Source organism: Penicillium brevicompactum, assembly GCF_028827555.1.
Source record: "Penicillium brevicompactum strain IBT 35665 chromosome Unknown utg000001l_segment0_segment0, whole genome shotgun sequence".
NCBI classification, from domain to species: domain Eukaryota; kingdom Fungi; phylum Ascomycota; class Eurotiomycetes; order Eurotiales; family Aspergillaceae; genus Penicillium; species Penicillium brevicompactum.
This window is the reverse complement of record NW_026623203.1, coordinates 4,500,126-4,516,448: the sequence shown is the minus strand read 5'-3', so window position 1 is coordinate 4,516,448 and position 16,323 is coordinate 4,500,126. Positions and strand designations below refer to the sequence as shown.

The 16,323-nt window shown below is 49.6% G+C and overlaps 6 protein-coding genes across 6 annotated transcripts; 2 read left to right on the top strand and 4 right to left on the bottom strand.

The window, feature by feature from the left end:
• Window positions 1-1,036: 1,036 nt before the first annotated feature.
• On the bottom strand, window positions 1,037-3,072 carry N7506_001496 (DUF3176 domain-containing protein; the record flags this gene model as incomplete). The annotated part of the gene is made up of 3 exons (XM_056950792.1): window positions 1,037-2,271; window positions 2,325-2,491; window positions 2,546-3,072. 3 exons carry the CDS (start codon window positions 3,070-3,072, stop codon window positions 1,037-1,039), a joined length of 1,929 nt encoding a protein of 642 aa, XP_056816707.1.
• Window positions 3,073-3,979: 907 nt separating this feature from the next.
• N7506_001495 (uncharacterized protein) lies at window positions 3,980-5,425 on the bottom strand (the record flags this gene model as incomplete). The annotated part of the gene is made up of 2 exons (XM_056950791.1): window positions 3,980-5,319; window positions 5,374-5,425. 2 exons carry the CDS (start codon window positions 5,423-5,425, stop codon window positions 3,980-3,982), a joined length of 1,392 nt encoding a protein of 463 aa, XP_056816706.1.
• Window positions 5,426-5,772: 347 nt separating this feature from the next.
• On the top strand, window positions 5,773-6,027 carry N7506_001494 (uncharacterized protein; the record flags this gene model as incomplete). The annotated part of the gene is made up of 1 exon (XM_056950790.1): window positions 5,773-6,027. The coding sequence occupies one exon, from the start codon at window positions 5,773-5,775 to the stop codon at window positions 6,025-6,027; it is 255 nt and encodes an 84-aa protein (XP_056816705.1).
• A 972-nt stretch (window positions 6,028-6,999) lies between these two features.
• N7506_001493 (uncharacterized protein) lies at window positions 7,000-9,274 on the bottom strand (the record flags this gene model as incomplete). The annotated part of the gene is made up of 8 exons (XM_056950789.1): window positions 7,000-7,291; window positions 7,370-7,622; window positions 7,691-8,002; window positions 8,064-8,157; window positions 8,210-8,472; window positions 8,526-8,850; window positions 8,905-8,972; window positions 9,022-9,274. The coding sequence occupies 8 exons, from the start codon at window positions 9,272-9,274 to the stop codon at window positions 7,000-7,002; spliced, it is 1,860 nt and encodes a 619-aa protein (XP_056816704.1).
• Window positions 9,275-11,513: 2,239 nt separating this feature from the next.
• N7506_001492 (putative MFS peptide transporter) lies at window positions 11,514-13,435 on the top strand (the record flags this gene model as incomplete). The annotated part of the gene is made up of 4 exons (XM_056950788.1): window positions 11,514-11,517; window positions 11,571-11,846; window positions 11,899-12,681; window positions 12,750-13,435. The coding sequence occupies 4 exons, from the start codon at window positions 11,514-11,516 to the stop codon at window positions 13,433-13,435; spliced, it is 1,749 nt and encodes a 582-aa protein (XP_056816703.1).
• A 462-nt stretch (window positions 13,436-13,897) lies between these two features.
• On the bottom strand, window positions 13,898-14,952 carry N7506_001491 (DUF3716 domain-containing protein; the record flags this gene model as incomplete). Its single annotated transcript, XM_056950787.1, has 2 exons — window positions 13,898-14,885; window positions 14,936-14,952. The coding sequence occupies 2 exons, from the start codon at window positions 14,950-14,952 to the stop codon at window positions 13,898-13,900; spliced, it is 1,005 nt and encodes a 334-aa protein (XP_056816702.1).
• Window positions 14,953-16,323: the final 1,371 nt, after the last annotated feature.

Here is a 16,323-nt window from a genome sequence, read left to right as displayed (position 1 = left end):
AGACTCCGCTTTCTCTGCCAAATGTGATATTTTCTTCAGGTGGATTTGCTTCCCTAAACAGACGGAGAACAGGCATCCACACTGTCTGAGATGGTAAACACTCATCAATATGATCTCCACTGTGGCTCGCTGAAAGCCACCCGTTGGGTAATTCTACATCTTGCGAGCGGGCGAGCATTTGGCAATTAAAGCAGAAATGAAACTCTGGCGAGTCATGAGAGAGACGGGTTAAGAGGTCACTTCTTGACTTCGGGATTTCCCTGAACCAGAGTGATCTATTGCCGACGGAAGATATTTTCTGGAGTGCTCTCGGGAAAAATGAGAGCAATCCATGGTTGCACAATGCGAGACTGGCGACATCAGCGTCTGATAGATATTCCGAGACCATGAGAAGTATCTCAGGCGGAAGGTCAAACAAAAGGTGTAGTTTTTCCGTCATTTTGGACCGTTGAGAAAGGTCACGGGCAGGGTGCAGTCGCCCTGACCCCGACCTGACCTCTTTTGGCTGCTGGTGGGTTCTTGGAAGGTAGCCTTCTTATGAACCAGAAGTGTTAGTTAAACATCAAAAATCAGAGAGAAATATCGGTTGACAATGCACTTACCGCCGCGGGGGTGTGTGTCGGAGGAAGAATAGTCAAGGGAGCCTGTGGGGAAGAGAACGGCCTGGAAATGGCGTACCCTTCTTGGGATTAAAGAGAATGGGATGACTTGATCACTCTATCGGCTTGAAAAGCAGAGACGTGAAGTGATGGAAGTGAAGTGAAGCAAACTGAGAGAAGAGAAGAAAGGAAGAGAAAGAAGAATACTATGCATCGAAAGAATATAAAGCTTGAAACTGAGTGCCGCCGAGACCAATCTCCTTTTGACTACCCCCTTTGGCTACATGGTGTCTCCCAGTCTCGGCACCTGCATCCTTGCTGCTCACTTCACTTTTACTAGAAACTCTGACGGTAATTCAGTGAAGCAAGCCCTGGGGCTTCATGTTCTTCTTCCTTGTGATTAATACATCAAAACATTAAGTGAACCGCTATAGACACTATCCACACATGACCATTTTGCCATCACTTTTATATAACATCGCCCTCTCAGTCTCCAGCCCTTGATCACTCTGCGGCTTCTCATTCTGACTATTCCGACACAAAGCGATGATCGGCATGGTCTCGTTCTTCCACGTAGGGACCATAGTCCGCCGCGTCTTCCACATAGTCCCTAACAGAGTGACAAGACCCAAAAGCCACACCACCGCAGGCAGAATAATCCATTGCCAGTGAATAGAGATATGCGTTGAGCTAGTCATCGCCTCTCCGGAGACAGTGGTCAGATTTGTAGGTGACGACGATTGATCCCGAATGGCCTTCGACATAGCCTTCGCGACATTTTCCATAGCACACTTCAGTTTGTCGGCACTTTGAGACGGGCACAGGGTAATATTCGAGATAGCCATGAGCTGCATCAAGTCCCCACTGGCGTATTCGGAGGCTGATTTTGTTTGAGTCTGGACGTTAGATGCGTATGGTGTCACGGAATCACTATCGGAAATGAAGCTGAATCCAAAAGGGTCCATTGAGGCTCGACCAGGGAAGAACTGTTGAAAGAAGTACCGGATTGATGTTAAAGACCGCTTGGTGATAGTGAACACTTTTCCTTTTTCGACGCCCTTCTCTGGACCCCAGGGGGGCTTCAAGCTGTAGTCACTGCCCATGTAGTAATCTTTGAAAGACCCGTTGGTCCAGGTGTCGATCGTGTCTTCGGAATAGTGGCCCTCGGCGACACTTGGACGGAAGCTTCGTACGATCGGTTCAATACTGCATTCCATCGCCTGCCACACCGGGTTCACGACGTCGGGATCCGTGGTATGGCTCCATACGTCTTTGCCCAGTACGCCGTCTGGAGCGATCAGTTGAATAGGAGGTATGATACTCTTGTTGTAAACAAGCGGGTTTAGGACGCCCAACGCGACAGGTTGTCCCCAGACGCTGTCCAGCATCACGTCCGCGGTGAGGTTTTCCCCGATACCTGTCAAGTATATTGACTTGCTTTGAATGGTCGTGTTTGGGTTGACTATGCCGAGAGTTCCGTTGTATATTTCGAATTTCAATTTGTCTGTGATATTCGTGCAGCTTGCTCTCATCTCCAATGCGGCGACCGGATCCCAGGTGCAATTACCAGACGTGCATGTGTATCGTGGAGTGGCCCAGGGGTGTGATGTATCGCTGTTAAAGAGCGCATTGTAGACGTTGGCCTTCATCTCCGCGTTGACATAGTTATCTCCTGTACAACTGCGTCAGAAACTTGCGAATAAGTCTTCGCGTTTTGCGACTTACCGATACCCACTGGTGGGCCTAGCGCTGAGTATAGCGAGTTGCTTGCAACAACTGCATTCCCCGACGGATCGGGGATCAGCTTGGGGTAGTAGTGTATCAAGTTCTGAATGAAGGGATCAAAGGCGAGAGCCAGGATGACCGCCAAACTGCCAAGGGCTGCAAAATGTCTATAGATCGTTAGGCCCTCAGGACAAACCAACATGGATTCAGAGAATGCATACTTTGCCCGCAGCCTCCAAACCAAGGCACCGCACCCCCAAATGCCCCGACTGGCTCCATCAAAAGTGCTCAAATCAACCAATGGCTGCGTCTTTCGCGTGAACCAGACCCACTTGAGCTGTCCGATTCCCTCGCTGAGGCAAAACAAGACACACCCCTTTGATATCGTACTCAACCAGGAGATTACCGAGTTGAGCGATACATATTTCCAAGTCGGCTGTGGCTTGTCATCATATTGACTCAGCAGCACCACGATAGCGACGAGGAGCCCCGAGGATAGAATCATAGCCAGTACCTCCCAGATAAATAAATCCGAGACGAGCTTCCATATTGATGGTTTTTCTTTGCTCGGCTTCTGGCTCTCGTCAGCGCTCTCCGCCACCAGAGGCTCGTTTGCTGGTTCGGGATGAGGCTCGGCGGGGAGGCTGGTGGGCCGATTGTTCACATTTGGCGGTTCCTCGTGTGAATGCACAGGAGACACCAGTGCTTCGGAGGCCTCCTGCGCCTCTTCCCTATGAGCTGAGTCCATTTCGATTTACAGCGCAAAACATTTTGTAATTCTACGGCGGCAGCAGAATAAATAAGAGTCGCGCAAGGGTCTGTGGCCCGTCTTGGCGCCGGGGCTATGCGGGGGCCAGCGTCTGAAACATCGTCAGTCTGCCTTGTCATTCAAACGTTATTTTCCCCTAATTTTGGTTTTCTCTTTCTGAGGCTCTCGACTCTGAAAAAAAAAAAAAAAAAAAAAAAAGAAGCTGCTCCAGATCCTCTGTGAGGTCTATTGGCGAGCAAGCCGCAAGGCCGATGCTGTTCAGATGCTCGAACGCGGGTAAAGTTATTAGGCGAAGTGGGCATTAGCCTTTGGCCCCCTGTTGTACTTTTCTTCAGGGCGAAGCACCTGCCGATCTTGCAGTTGACCGCACGAGTTATACCTAGTACGGAGTACAGAGTATAGTGTACAGAGTTCGAAGTTTGAAGCGACATCACTAGCATTGAGGATGATTTGGTGAGAACACAAGTTTGAACATGCTGGTGGGTGCTGTTGTCTCATATAACATAAGTCCAGAGCTCCAAATATATCAAATGGTTCCATAACTCAGTTGGTTAGAGTGTCATGCTAATAACGTGAAAGTCGAGGGTTCGACCCCCTCTGGAACCACGTTTCTTTTTTCCCGATGGGTCCCGTACCCTCGGATCTGTCTACTAAGTGACGCGGGGGCCTGGATTTTCTTTTTAATCTCAAGTCTTCTTTTGGGGTTTCAGTGCCATTTCCCGAGGTTTTGGGGATAGATAGAATGGAAATCGTAGAAATGAATATAAACAGTGTCCACGGGGATTTCGATACTATTAGTCGTCCGGATCGCGAGTCATTGGCTAATTAAATGACATCAAGTATGACCTGGGACTAACCAAATGGAAATCACTCCAGTGTTGCTCTCTCAAGTAGGCGTCGGAGTTGGCGCAGCCAGCCCAGACGAAGGGGTTGCCGGAGTAGGTAGAATGCTACTCGCCTCTGCCGTGGCCGTTGGTTGCGTCTCTAGGTCGCTCGCCAAAGGCACAAGGCTGACAGGAGGCATATACCACGAGCGATGACAGCTTGTCCACAGGGGGTCAATCTGCGTCATCACATCGGGCACCTCAAGCCACGGGAGATAGTCATCACGAACCATGCTGCATCCATCCGTTCTTAACTGACACTGAGACGCAGCGATGTATTGGTCCCAAGGGATCAGAGGCATGTTATATTCTCCAACTTGGTGCTTTTGGTATTCGGAGAAATCAAATGGATAGGCAGTTCCGATTGTTGGGTACTTTGCATTCCTGTGATTGCGGTAGGATGTGACCGCCTCTGGGTCGACAGAGATAATCACGTTCTCATGAGCTCCGCCACAGGGTCCACCAGGGTGGGCGCGTTGGTTGCTATAAGCGGAGATGGCGGTAAAAGAGACATAAACGCTGGGGGATACAAATGTATTTCCGTCGACAACGGCAGTGTTGGGACCGTCCCCGGTCCGGGTGGCAGGGATGGTGGTTCCATTTCGATCACAGAGACCTCCTCCACTGGTCGCCACTGGCCAATAGAAGAAGGTGGCTGTACCGGGGAGATAATGGCAGTTGTCGCACACGTTTGGATCACTGTAGTCTCTCGTAGGGGTCGGACAAGCACTTGGTTCGATGGGACTGTTGATGTCTCCTGATATGGTACTAGTGACCGAGGCTTGATAAGCGCTCGAAAGACTGCTATAGGTCTGCCAGATTGGGATACAATCTTGGACATTGAGCGTGCAGCTCGGGATTGACGAAGGTGTACGGGTGAGTTGTAGAACTTCAGTCCAGGTAAGCTCGGAGGAAACACAGGGACCCGTGCCGGGCCAGTAGTCTGTCACGGTTTCTCGAGGACCCAGAGCCCGCGTCACTCCATCACAGAGTGTGGTTACCGGACCGGTATGCGGGTCAAGGCGGCCTTCGAGGCGGACCTCGGTGCTGCAAGCTCCGGTGCTGGTGAAATAGGGTGAATAGGACGTGGAAGTGGAAGTGACTCCGAGATACCCCAGTCCCGTGGCCCGTTCGTTGTACTCAACCCATTCGGCATTACAGGAGACAACAGATGCCTCTGGGCCGTCTGTCGGTCCGTAGAAGTAGTCGGTTGACGTGGGCCAGAAGATAGTTGTGTCGCAGATGCTTAACCACTGACTGCTAGTCGAGCTGGTGCATTGATCAGATTCACCAGACGGCACAGTGCTGGTAGGTGTAGCATCGGTGTCCTGTCTTGGAACCACTGCAGACCTTGCTTTAGATCTATATTGAATGACTGCAGGAAGAAAAAACATACCCGGTTTGGCGGACACCACCGCCAGAAGGAGAAGGGCCACTCCAGATAGCATCGTGTCCCTCAAATTACTGTCTTTGAATATCTTCGAGGCAAAACAACTGCATCTGAGTCTTGAAATCGAGCTTTTTATCGGAGCTTTATAGCCGAGTGGACCCTGTTCTGCAGGGCAAGATGGTCCCAGGCCCCCGCTCGCTATACGAGGCACTATATACTCATTCGCTCGGTTTCAAGTAAGCTGCATTGAGCCTGCAGAAGTTCCATGCAGATGCTACCCTGAGGCATTTGGACGGAGCTGCAGGCACCGGACGGAGTACCTGCTGACGCCACTGCGCACGGGCTCATCGCCGACAGATGCCAAGAGCGTCCTTCAATACGAGGATTAAATGATTTTATCGCGTTATGGCTGTCGTGGTCTTCATGAGCGAGAAAGAGAGACATGAAATGAGGACAGTTGAATGGTCGCTCAATGACTTGCAGGGCAATGCGTTTGACAGAGGAGGAAGCTCAAGTGAAGAAAGCCAGAGGGGGCAGAGTGAAAAGCTTGGCAAGGTCTTGGCGAGATGGCCTCAGCCGCGTTCCGCTCTTCCCGTTCTCCCCTCAGCATGGCTTGACCTCTCTGGTTCGCTCCTCGGCTGTCCCTGCTTCCAGGTCTGAGATAACATGAGATAATATAGGGAGAAAACAGCATCGTATTCGGGGTTTGATAACTTGATGGTGCATGGCAATCATTGGCCATCACTGCCCAAGCTATCAGACAACGACAACAGCAACGACAATATGCCTTTTTGTTGAACCTCGATGCTCCGAAGATGCCGGTGTCGGATTTTATTAATTAACAATCTAGCAAGATTTATCCAAATACGGGCTCTTTGGGTCATGAGATGCAAATATATATGGCTCTGAAGCTCATTTGTCCAGGTGCATGTCGGGTTCTTGAGATGGCCCCGGATAGAACCAACCTAGGTTGATTAGTCCGATAGTCGATCCACTAGCTTAGGTTCCTTTCCGGTAAACTATATTTGAGTAATGGCTCGCATCGAAGGAGCGCCCCAGTGAATAAAGCTCGAACCCCCTAATTGCCTAGTTGGCTCGGGGCGATGAATGGCGTGAACCCCGTCCGAAAGAAACCCATTGCCGTACCTCCATGGGGGAATGTATCAGAGCAGTTGTCAAGTAGAGGATCAATCGATCATTTGGACGACAAAATGTGGGAGAAAGCGACAGATTGTAGAGTCGCGTCACCGACTAGGGTGACGAATGTGGGCGACCTCGGGGGCGGTCAGGATCGGTCCCGATGGGCATGGCCGAGATGCTCGAAACTATCTCCCTGTCTATTCACAGTTTCAAAGGTCTATGTGACTGGTTCCGAAGAAAAGCTTGTTCGCCTTGGAATGGATGGGAAATTGTAACGCAATTTTGGAGTCCGATCCGTGGATGTGATCAACACAATATATACATTTCCAACCTGAGAAGTTTGTATCCGTTTCCGACCAACCTTGGAACCTTTGGTCAATACTTGAACCATGGAAACGACCGATGGACACAACGTGGTAATCTTCCAAGGTTCCAAGATTGTCGATATTCAGTTTGTAAAATCAAAACAGCATCGAGCACCGCCTGTCCAACCTAGACCGAAGCATCTAAGACCGTGTTGGTGTCCTTCTTCCTCTCGAATCTATCGAAATAAGTCTCGCTGGACTTGGTCTGGACCTGAATCTCTTCAGCCACCCCATCGATTCTGCCACCAGCTTTGTCGTGAGTCGCATCCCATTCTTCCAATTCGGCAACAGGAATCTTCCTCAACTTATTGCTTTGAACACCACCGCCCAAGTCGACAAGCTCCTGTCGCAGCTTGTAGCCCCTGTATTTGGGGATGATGAAAGCCCAAAGCCAGTAATAAATACCACAAGCAATCAGACTGGAGAAACGGTATGACGTTAGCACCAAAAAGGACCTGCAGCTGCAACGGAGCAAGGTGAAGCAGGGGCTGACTCACATTCCGATTCCTGTCACAGCGGAAGCTGCATACCAAAAGCTGACATCGCCCGCATATTGGCCGCCGGCAGGTGGATACCAGGGCATGACCAGGAGGTAAAGCTGGACTAGAATGTTGAACAGAATCACGATATGCCAAGCCTTGAACTCAGGCTCAGGGAGATTAGCCTGCTTGCGACGCCAGCGGACGATGTAAAGGCCTATACCCATCGCGAGGTTGAAGATTGCCGAAGGAATGATCTTGAGATCATTGACTAGATTAATATTAGCATCAGGGTCACACCGGGCGAGTCGCTAAGAAAGGAAGTAGGGACGAACGAACCGAAAGTGAAGGCGTCGCCGGCAGGGATGGCAAGAATCATCAGCATGGTTATACCCCAAATGACACCGTATGGCCCCAACGGAGTGCCAAAAGGCTTGGTGGAGACCCAGAATCGCGTCCACGGTAGAACTCCTTGTCGACCGCATTCTCTGATACCACGCGATAGCCCGATGATCACGGAGATCATGTTACCGAATGAAGCCAGCGCGATGAGGAAGTTGAGACCGCGGATTGCGCCACTGTTGCCAAAGACCTTCTCGAAAAACAAACCGGCGGTGGTCAGGTCGGATTCCTTGATCTCTTCTTGGGGAACTATGAAGCAACAGTTGGTCAGCATGACAACTCAGGCCGCAAGGCTTTGTTGTAGACTCACTAGCAGCGAAAAATGCCACATTCGCAAACATGTATAGCACATAAACGACAGTGAGAGCAACTGTGGCATAAATCTTCAATGACCTGACCGGATTCTATAAAGACGTCAGTCCGCATTTCCGGAAGCCGGGAAAACAAATGTCATACCTTGACTTCGTTGGCAACGTTAAACGCGTTGTTGTAGCCACCGTATGAAAAGATGATTCGATACAAGGCGGTTGTAAAACCGTATGCAGAGGCTGTGGAGCTTCCTGACCATGCATCTTGGAAGTTGAGGGTTGGGTTTTCGACTTTGGTGTTGCCCCCCAAGACAACAAAACCCGTCACAATAACAAAAAGAAGTGTACCAATCTTGACCAGCCCAACTGCATTTGAAAACCAATACGCGTATTTTGTGTTGAATACCAATGCTAGATGATGTGAGTATCAAGCGAGGCCAAATCACCCGTGAGGGGCCGCTTACCCAATGTAGCTGCGCTGTAACATGCCAGAGCTGTGCCCTTAATTTGCCAGTCAGTGCCCGCATGGCCCGAAATGGCGATCAGATATTTGGCCATCACTGTGAATCGAGGTTTGTCAGTGGGCGAATCAAAGTCGCAGAAGAAAGTTGCCTCACCAGTAGCATTCGCACTTCCAAAAGACAGAATGACGCTTTGTACCGCGAAGGTAGTTGGGAATAGCCATTTAGGGCTAGGGTATGCTTGCTCGAGAAAGACGACCTCTGACCCAGATCGACTGGGAAAGTATGCAGTGAACTCTAGATAGACAGCTCCAGAAGTGAGACAGATCTAGCGGAGCGGAAAATTAGTCAATGGTATTTTTTAATCATGAAGAAGACGCACCAAGTAGCCAAGAGTCCAGTAGACAAAACTAACGCCGACTGACCCAGTGCCAGACAGGATAGACGATGCTTTACGTTGTTAGCTATCATTCATCTCAACAGGCGTCTTGTAACTCACGTGTAGAATAGATACCGGCACCAATCATCATTGTGATGTTCAGCAAGGTGATTGTAACAGGCCCGACCGAGTATCCCAATGGTGAATTACTCTCGACCGGCGCTCCTGAGGCATCTTGATATGTCGGCGGCGCATCGTTTCCACCCTTTCCACTGATAAATTGACCCCCAGCAGCCGGTGTATGCTCATCATGATCTTGGTTCACAGCATTGGCCTCCGATTGCCGTTCGCTGAAAGGCCGCCTCCAGCCCATCTTGATCGAGTATGAGGGACGCCGTCAAAATCTAGCAGACTGACTGAGGCGTGAGGCAAAATATTGCAGTCTAACTAATATCGAGACCACTTCTCAAAACCTCGAAATTTGTGCATTGACCTCAGCAGTGAGAGAAAACGGTTAAGTATGCATGGGATGAACGATCTATATACGGACTCGCTCAGGCCGCGATAAAGTATCGCATCCTGCTGAAATCGGAGGGTTTTAGCCCGCTTGATAGGCCTACTGTCTCAAAATGCACGGAAGGAACTTTTGTTGCGGAGCATAGAATGTCAACATTCGAGATAAGAATGAGATCATGGGGGTAGGGGGCCAATCTAGGCACTGAAGCTTGGGAACTAACCGCGCAGTAGGTTTAATGCCAATGTTTGCAGCTTCAAGGCATCGTGTTCAGCTATAGAATGTAACTCCGCGTATAATCTCCTGATAAAAGACGCCAAGGCCCTGGCATTTAGCATAAGTGGAGTAAGCATCGCGCGATAGCTGGGAGGCTGGAAAGAGACGATCCATCTCTAAAACTTCAACCACAATATTCACAAAATGACCACCAAGACCCTTGATAGATTTGTGGTATTTTGCCACTAAGATATGATATCGAAAAACAGATTGAGGAAAGAGATCCCCATGTTGAACACAGCTTCATTCCCACCTAGGGAGACTGAGGCACGCAATTTATAGCTCAATGGCGGAAAGGATCATAAAACTCTCTACAAAAGCGAGGCGCATTGGTAGAATTGCCATGGCTCACTAGGATGAAACATGCCATTTTGAGGTCTGATGGTGTGTGAGGAACTTTGGGCGTCGATTTTGCGATTTATCACGCAATAATGTACCTTGATGAGCACGGAGGGGTCAATTTCAAACCAATGTATTCTGGGCTATTATCTTGCGACAGTAAGAATCGGTATAGTGAGGTGATATTAAAACTTACTTAAACCCATATCATTTAGCTGTCAGGTTGAGAAATTCTGCGTATTATGAATGCAATGCGCAACACATCTACATTCCCCCACGAACCCACCACTCAGCTCTGATTGGTCCGATGCCGAATGCACCGAACTGATGCAAATTTCTGGAACATGGCGTGAGCGCATGGGTTTGCGAAACACGAGGAAACCAAGAGGACGCGTCCTCCGAAATTAATTGGCTCAACCCCTGGACCACCTTTGCTCGGATTTGCCACAACTGAGACTTGTCCACCGGCGTTTACAAATATCTTGATGTTTATTGAGATCACATCCAATCTCCGAACTAGGATAGATTGGAAAAGTAGCTTCAAGCTTGGATTTTGGGGCGGGATATCCGAGAGCCTCCGCAATACTAGCCCGTTTTTGTGCACAACACTAGCCAACGGTTGATCAGACTCCGGCAACTCAGGTTTTCTTTGTTTGTTTGTTGCCGGTCTCAACATCTTTGGCCCGGGTTGAACTTCAGTGAATTATGTAAAAAAAAAATAAAACGTTTTGAGTTTCGGTGGTTAAGCTTGTTTGCTGCACACTTGAGCCAGGGTCTTGATGCAGGCAAACCTCGTGTACAGGTCGCCGGAGGCCCATCTTATTTGGTCTGCCGAGACTGGCGAGTAGGGTTTAGGTTAGGCACCACGACTATACATTCCCTACGGACATTTTACGAGCCGGTACGGAGTATGAGATTCTTCCCCGTCTAGTGGATCAGTACTCCGTACCGTTCTCACGTCGAACTGTTCAAGTAGAAACGAATACAAGTGATCCAGTCGCACAATGCAACTCCTCGAATTCTCCGAGCCCGAGATCTTAGTCTATCCATGGATGAGAACGATCAAAGGACAAAGTGGAATTCCAACCCGCGAGTCACACGTTGATAAATCGTGCTTGCGGGATCATGCCCAATCATGCCGCAGGCACTCCCGAAGCCACTCCCGGCCCTAGGGGCGCACTGACGCCCGCTACCGCGTGGAACCTTCGAATTAACCTCGAGTGGGGCTGCCATCCCCACTAGGTTCAAAGGGGAGAGACACAGGAACACCATCAGCCGTAAAATAACGCCATCACTCTACGTTACACTCGCCAACTGGGGCATGTTATGATGGCTTTTGACCAGTTTTGACTTCGAGGTACTCGCCTCTGCTCTTCTTCCTCTTCCTCTTTCTTTCTCTCACTTGCCTTGTGTCTTTTTCTTTTAAGATTTGCAACAGACTCACATGTATTGCAATTGAAGACGCAGGAAGTGTTTATTAAATATGGGTGAGCTTCCATGTCAAAGCTATAGTTGGACTCTTGGCTAAACTCTCGTCCAGCGGCTACCTATTCGGCGAATGAGAATAGTCACGGGGACATCGCGGTATCACCACTCAGTACTTCTGATGGCTCCAAAGAGCTTTCAGAGAATGGAGCAGATGCGGATTCCCAGTACCCACCTCCAACTGAGGAGGAAAATCAAACTCTTCGAAAAGTTGCTGGATCGCTGCCTCTTGTTTCGTTCGCATTGTGCCTAGTCGAATTTGCCGAACGTGCTTCCTATTATGGAGCAAAGACCGTTTTCAGCAACTTCATTCAGTTTCCACTCCCCGAAGGTCAGTTATTTCAAACCAAAAAAGAGGAAACTGTTGCTGAATATCTGTAAAGGTGGTAATGGAGCTGGTGCACCTCCTCGCGGAACCCAGAAAACAGCTGGCGCTCTAGGAATGGGTCTCCAAGCGTCATCTGGGTTGACACTGCTATTCCTGTTCCTCTCATACGTCATTCCAATCTTTGGGGGTTGGTGGGCCGACGTTCATATCGGCCGATATAAAGCCATCGTCGTGGGCGTGCTAATCTGTGGAGTTGCCCACATCATCCAAGTATTCGGCGCCATCCCCTCTGTTCTACAGAGAGGCACATCCAATGCAGCACCCCCATTCATCATCGGGCTGCTCCTTTTGTCTTTTGGCGCTGGGATCTTCAAGCCCAACGTATCACCCCTTGTGCTTGACCAAAACCCCACCAACAAGGCCTATACCAAAACGCTCAAGTCTGGCGAAAAGGTGATCGTCGACCCGGAAGCCACATCGAACAGAATTATGTTGATCTTCTATGGCTTCGTCAATGTGGGCGCTTTCTTCATGCTTGCAACTACGTACTCCGAAAAGTACGTCGGATTTTGGCTTTCGTTCCTCTTGGCAGGCGCTATATATCTCTTGCTGCCTCTTCTGCTTGCAGTAATGTACAAGAGAACATATAAGAAGCCACCATCTGGAAGTTCTGAGATCTCGCAGGCTTTCAAAATAATTGTCGCAGCGCTTCGACAGAACAGTTTCCGGTTCTGGCGCAAGAACTTCTGGGAAGCGGTAAAGCCCGCAACCCTCCAGCAAAAGGGTATCACCGTGAGCTGGACAGAAAAAGATGTGAAAAGCGTTGCTCGGACAGTGGGTATGTTGAAACCTCCACTAAATCATCATACTTCCAACAAAATCCTGTGACATGCTAATACGTATCAGCCGCTTGTGACATCTTTTGGTTCTACCCGATCTGGAACCTCAACGATGGTGGTATCGGGTCCATCACCACAAACCAAGGTGCATCCATGGTCACCAATGGTGCACCGAACGACGTGCTCTCCAACTTCAACGCATTGACCATCATATGTTTCGTCCCAGTCCTGACATTCGTAATCTATCCCGCATTACGTCGCTACCGCATTCACTTCGGCCCAATCAGCCGTATCACATTCGGCTTTTTCCTAGCGACCCTCGCGGGTCTCGCTGGTGCTCTTGTGCAATGGCGCGTCTATGCAACCTCGCCATGTGGAAGTTTGGCTTCAACTTGTGATACTGTCGCCCCGATCAGCATCTGGTGGCAGCTTCCTAACACTATCCTGAGTGCCCTGAGCGAATGTTTCTGCAATGTCACGGCATATGAGCTTGCATATGCACGCTCTCCGGATGGAATGAAGGGTGTAGTTGTGGCCTTCTTCCTCTTCATGAACGCTTTGTCGAGCGCCATCGGTGAAATCATGCTTCCGGCGACTACTGATCCGTGGCTGGTCTGGGTCTGGGGTGCGCCGGCGGTGGCGCTTGCTTTGCAGAGCATCGTGTTTTGGTTTAGGTTCAAACACTTGAACCATGAGACCTGGACACAGGAAGAAATTACTACAACTGTTATCCGAGAGGAGACAAAGGTCTAATAGGATTAATTGATTGGTTTCCTCGCGATTTTGCCACTGCCACCAACACGGAAGTGTGACGAAAGCATTGGTGGTGGAGTTTGACGCGAAATAATTCCTTTCATAGGCCCCGGCTTTGAGCGTAGCTTTTTTTCCTAATATCAAGCTTTTTTTATGTCACAGGTCTGGTGAGCTTCTGGGACAGCAAGGTCACTCGGTTTCAAGTACCCTGTTAGGGCTTCATGTTTAATTAACCTTGCGGCTACCTAATTCTGTGTTGCTGCTAAAAGATCAAGATCAAGGATCCATTTTCCTATTTTCAAGTTGGGAAACTAGCTGTTGATTAAGAAGAATATCAATTCAAGAAGAAGCAGAGGGCTCTCAGGTCATACTATCTTCTTCTAGCAGCCCCTGAAATCGGAAATCCAACTCTGCCTTCCAGCCATGAGCAGCTGAGCAACGCCAAATCCCGTAGCCAGTGGCTTACCAGCGTTCAGACTCAGGAAAACTGGGCAGGGCAGCAAACGCGTCAAGCACCTTCTCCATCTCAGTGTTGAAGGCAGCGAGACTTTCGGCGAGGGATCGAGACCCGTGTCGACCATCGATGGACTCTTCTAGGGCTCTGACATCCGCATCGAAGGGTAGGAGCCGGCGGTTGAGGTGCTCGCACACTGGTCGATATGCCGATTGGATTGAAGCTATCTGGGTGATGAGCGTAGCTTGAGCATGTCGCATGTTTGTCATGGTTTGGCGGTTTGTCTCGAGTTGACGTGCTGTCTCGAGTTGACGTGCTGTCTCGAGTTGACGTGCTGTCTCGAGTTGACGTGCTGTCTCGAGTTGACGTGCTGTCTCGAGTTGACGTGCTGTCTCGAGTTGACGTGCTGTCTCGAGTTGACGTGCTGTCTCGAGTTGACGTGCTGTCTCGAGTTGACGTGCTGTCTCGAGTTGACGTGCTGTCTCGAGCTGACGTGCGATAGGCCGTAGGATCGTTCGGTTGGCAGTGGTGACAGTGGGGAAGTCAGTGGCGACAGTGGGGAAAAGGGAGTCTTTCGAGCACGGAATACCAGTCACATAACAACTCGCACACCCAATAGAGCCTACAACCACGCAGAAAGGAAACATACCCCCTCCTCTTTCGCAGAGCTGGCATTTATTTTGAGCCACTTGCCCAACTGTGAAAATGTAGATGGCTTCGACGTGCTCAAGGTCTCGCTCGAGGAAGCGGTTCAGGTCTTCACCAGTCCAGGTAATGCCAGGTCGCAAAACAGGCTCTCTCATAGCCGGCATGTGTTGAATCCTTTTGATGAGCTCGGAGTAGATATTAACACCCCACCTCACGCATGGCCAGGGGAGTTCCTTGACGCATTCAGCCCATGCAGCCGGAGGCAATTCCGCGGGTCCACTTTGCAACGCTGGTATGATCGACGGGCCACTGGGGTGGAGCAGCCACTCAGGTACCTCGGCGAGGAGGCTGTGTAGTTAAGTTAGCTCTTTTCAACACAATCAGGACGGGTGTTTTACTCTGGCATTAGGGACATTTTCTGGATTCGGACGCCCAGTAATGCGCAGGTGGAGAGGCTGAAAGAGGATGAAGTAGTGAGTGAGAAGAAGAGGGTTGGGGGAGAAGAGAAGGAAAAGAAAACAAGGAGTGTGGAGGGGTGAGATAAATCGCCCTGAAAAAGGCTCTGAGATATTCTTTCAAGGACTTCCAACCCATCAATGTCTCCTTTATTTCTTCATGATTGACTTCGATTTTCAGCACAGTTTCTTTCCCCTGCAGATCGATTGTTTTACAAGCTAACGGTTGCATTTAGGCACATCGACCTCTGCATCGTGCGTGCTCAACTTCACGACGGGTGCAAGAACCAAAACCTCTTCAAATAGTGCCTCTGGATCTTGACTTTGTGGAGCAAACATTATCAGGGACAGCTCATGGGCAGCCTAATCTTGGGAGAATTGCCAAGTTGACTGTGGCAATTCAGGCTTATCCAAAAATGCAACTATTCAATACTCATTTGAACTGCTCCCAAACTTATGCTGAATTGTCTCGGCGTCCTCTCCCTTTGGCTACATACCATTCCAATCGATCTCGCAACTTCTTGAAAAGCGTCTTTACCTCCTTCTCTCATTTTTTCAGCGTCTTCAGCGTCTTTTCCACCGACTTTGTGGCCTTCTTCAACACTTTGCGGGCCTGCTTGTACTTTCTTGTTGCTCTTTTGAGCTCTTCTATAGCCAGGTTGTCGTTTTTTTGGTGATGTGGTCGACGCCTTTGTTGATTCTGGGGCTTTGGACGCCGCCGCGTTAAAAGAGCAGCGTTTCTCCATGCCACGCCAGTGACAGGAAGCACAGTATTTTTGGCCCGGGGAAAGCACACAACCGATAAATTTTCCACTTCCTCGTGCGCAGGAGTGACATTCGGTGCTCAAGGGCATCTTCTTGCCCACCGAGTAGGCCAATATGGCCTCGACATTCGATCTGTCATGGCCCACTTGGGCGTCAAAAGCCTCCCCGTTGACGACTTTGCGCGTTCCTCGCTTCTGCGGGTATCTGAGGATGGGCTCGTGGAGGGGTGGCATCCCCCGCAAATGATAAAGGTATCCAGGACTATTTGTTGCATTGCTATAACACAGTCAGCGATCAATTCAACCCAGGTCGCATAGACATGCCAATTCTCAGCACACTTACCCTTAAGGATACAGATGGCAATTCTTGGTAATATGGTTTGTCAAGGGTTGTGATAATAACTTCAATAAGAAGAAAACATCTCATAGCTACTTATGATGTATAATATATTCGGATTGTAGTGAAGTAAGAAGTGAAGTAAGAAGTGAAGTGAGAAGTCAAGTGAGAGTGAAGTGAGTGAAGTGTGAGTGAAGTGTGAGTGAAGTGTGAGTGAAGTGTGAGTGAAG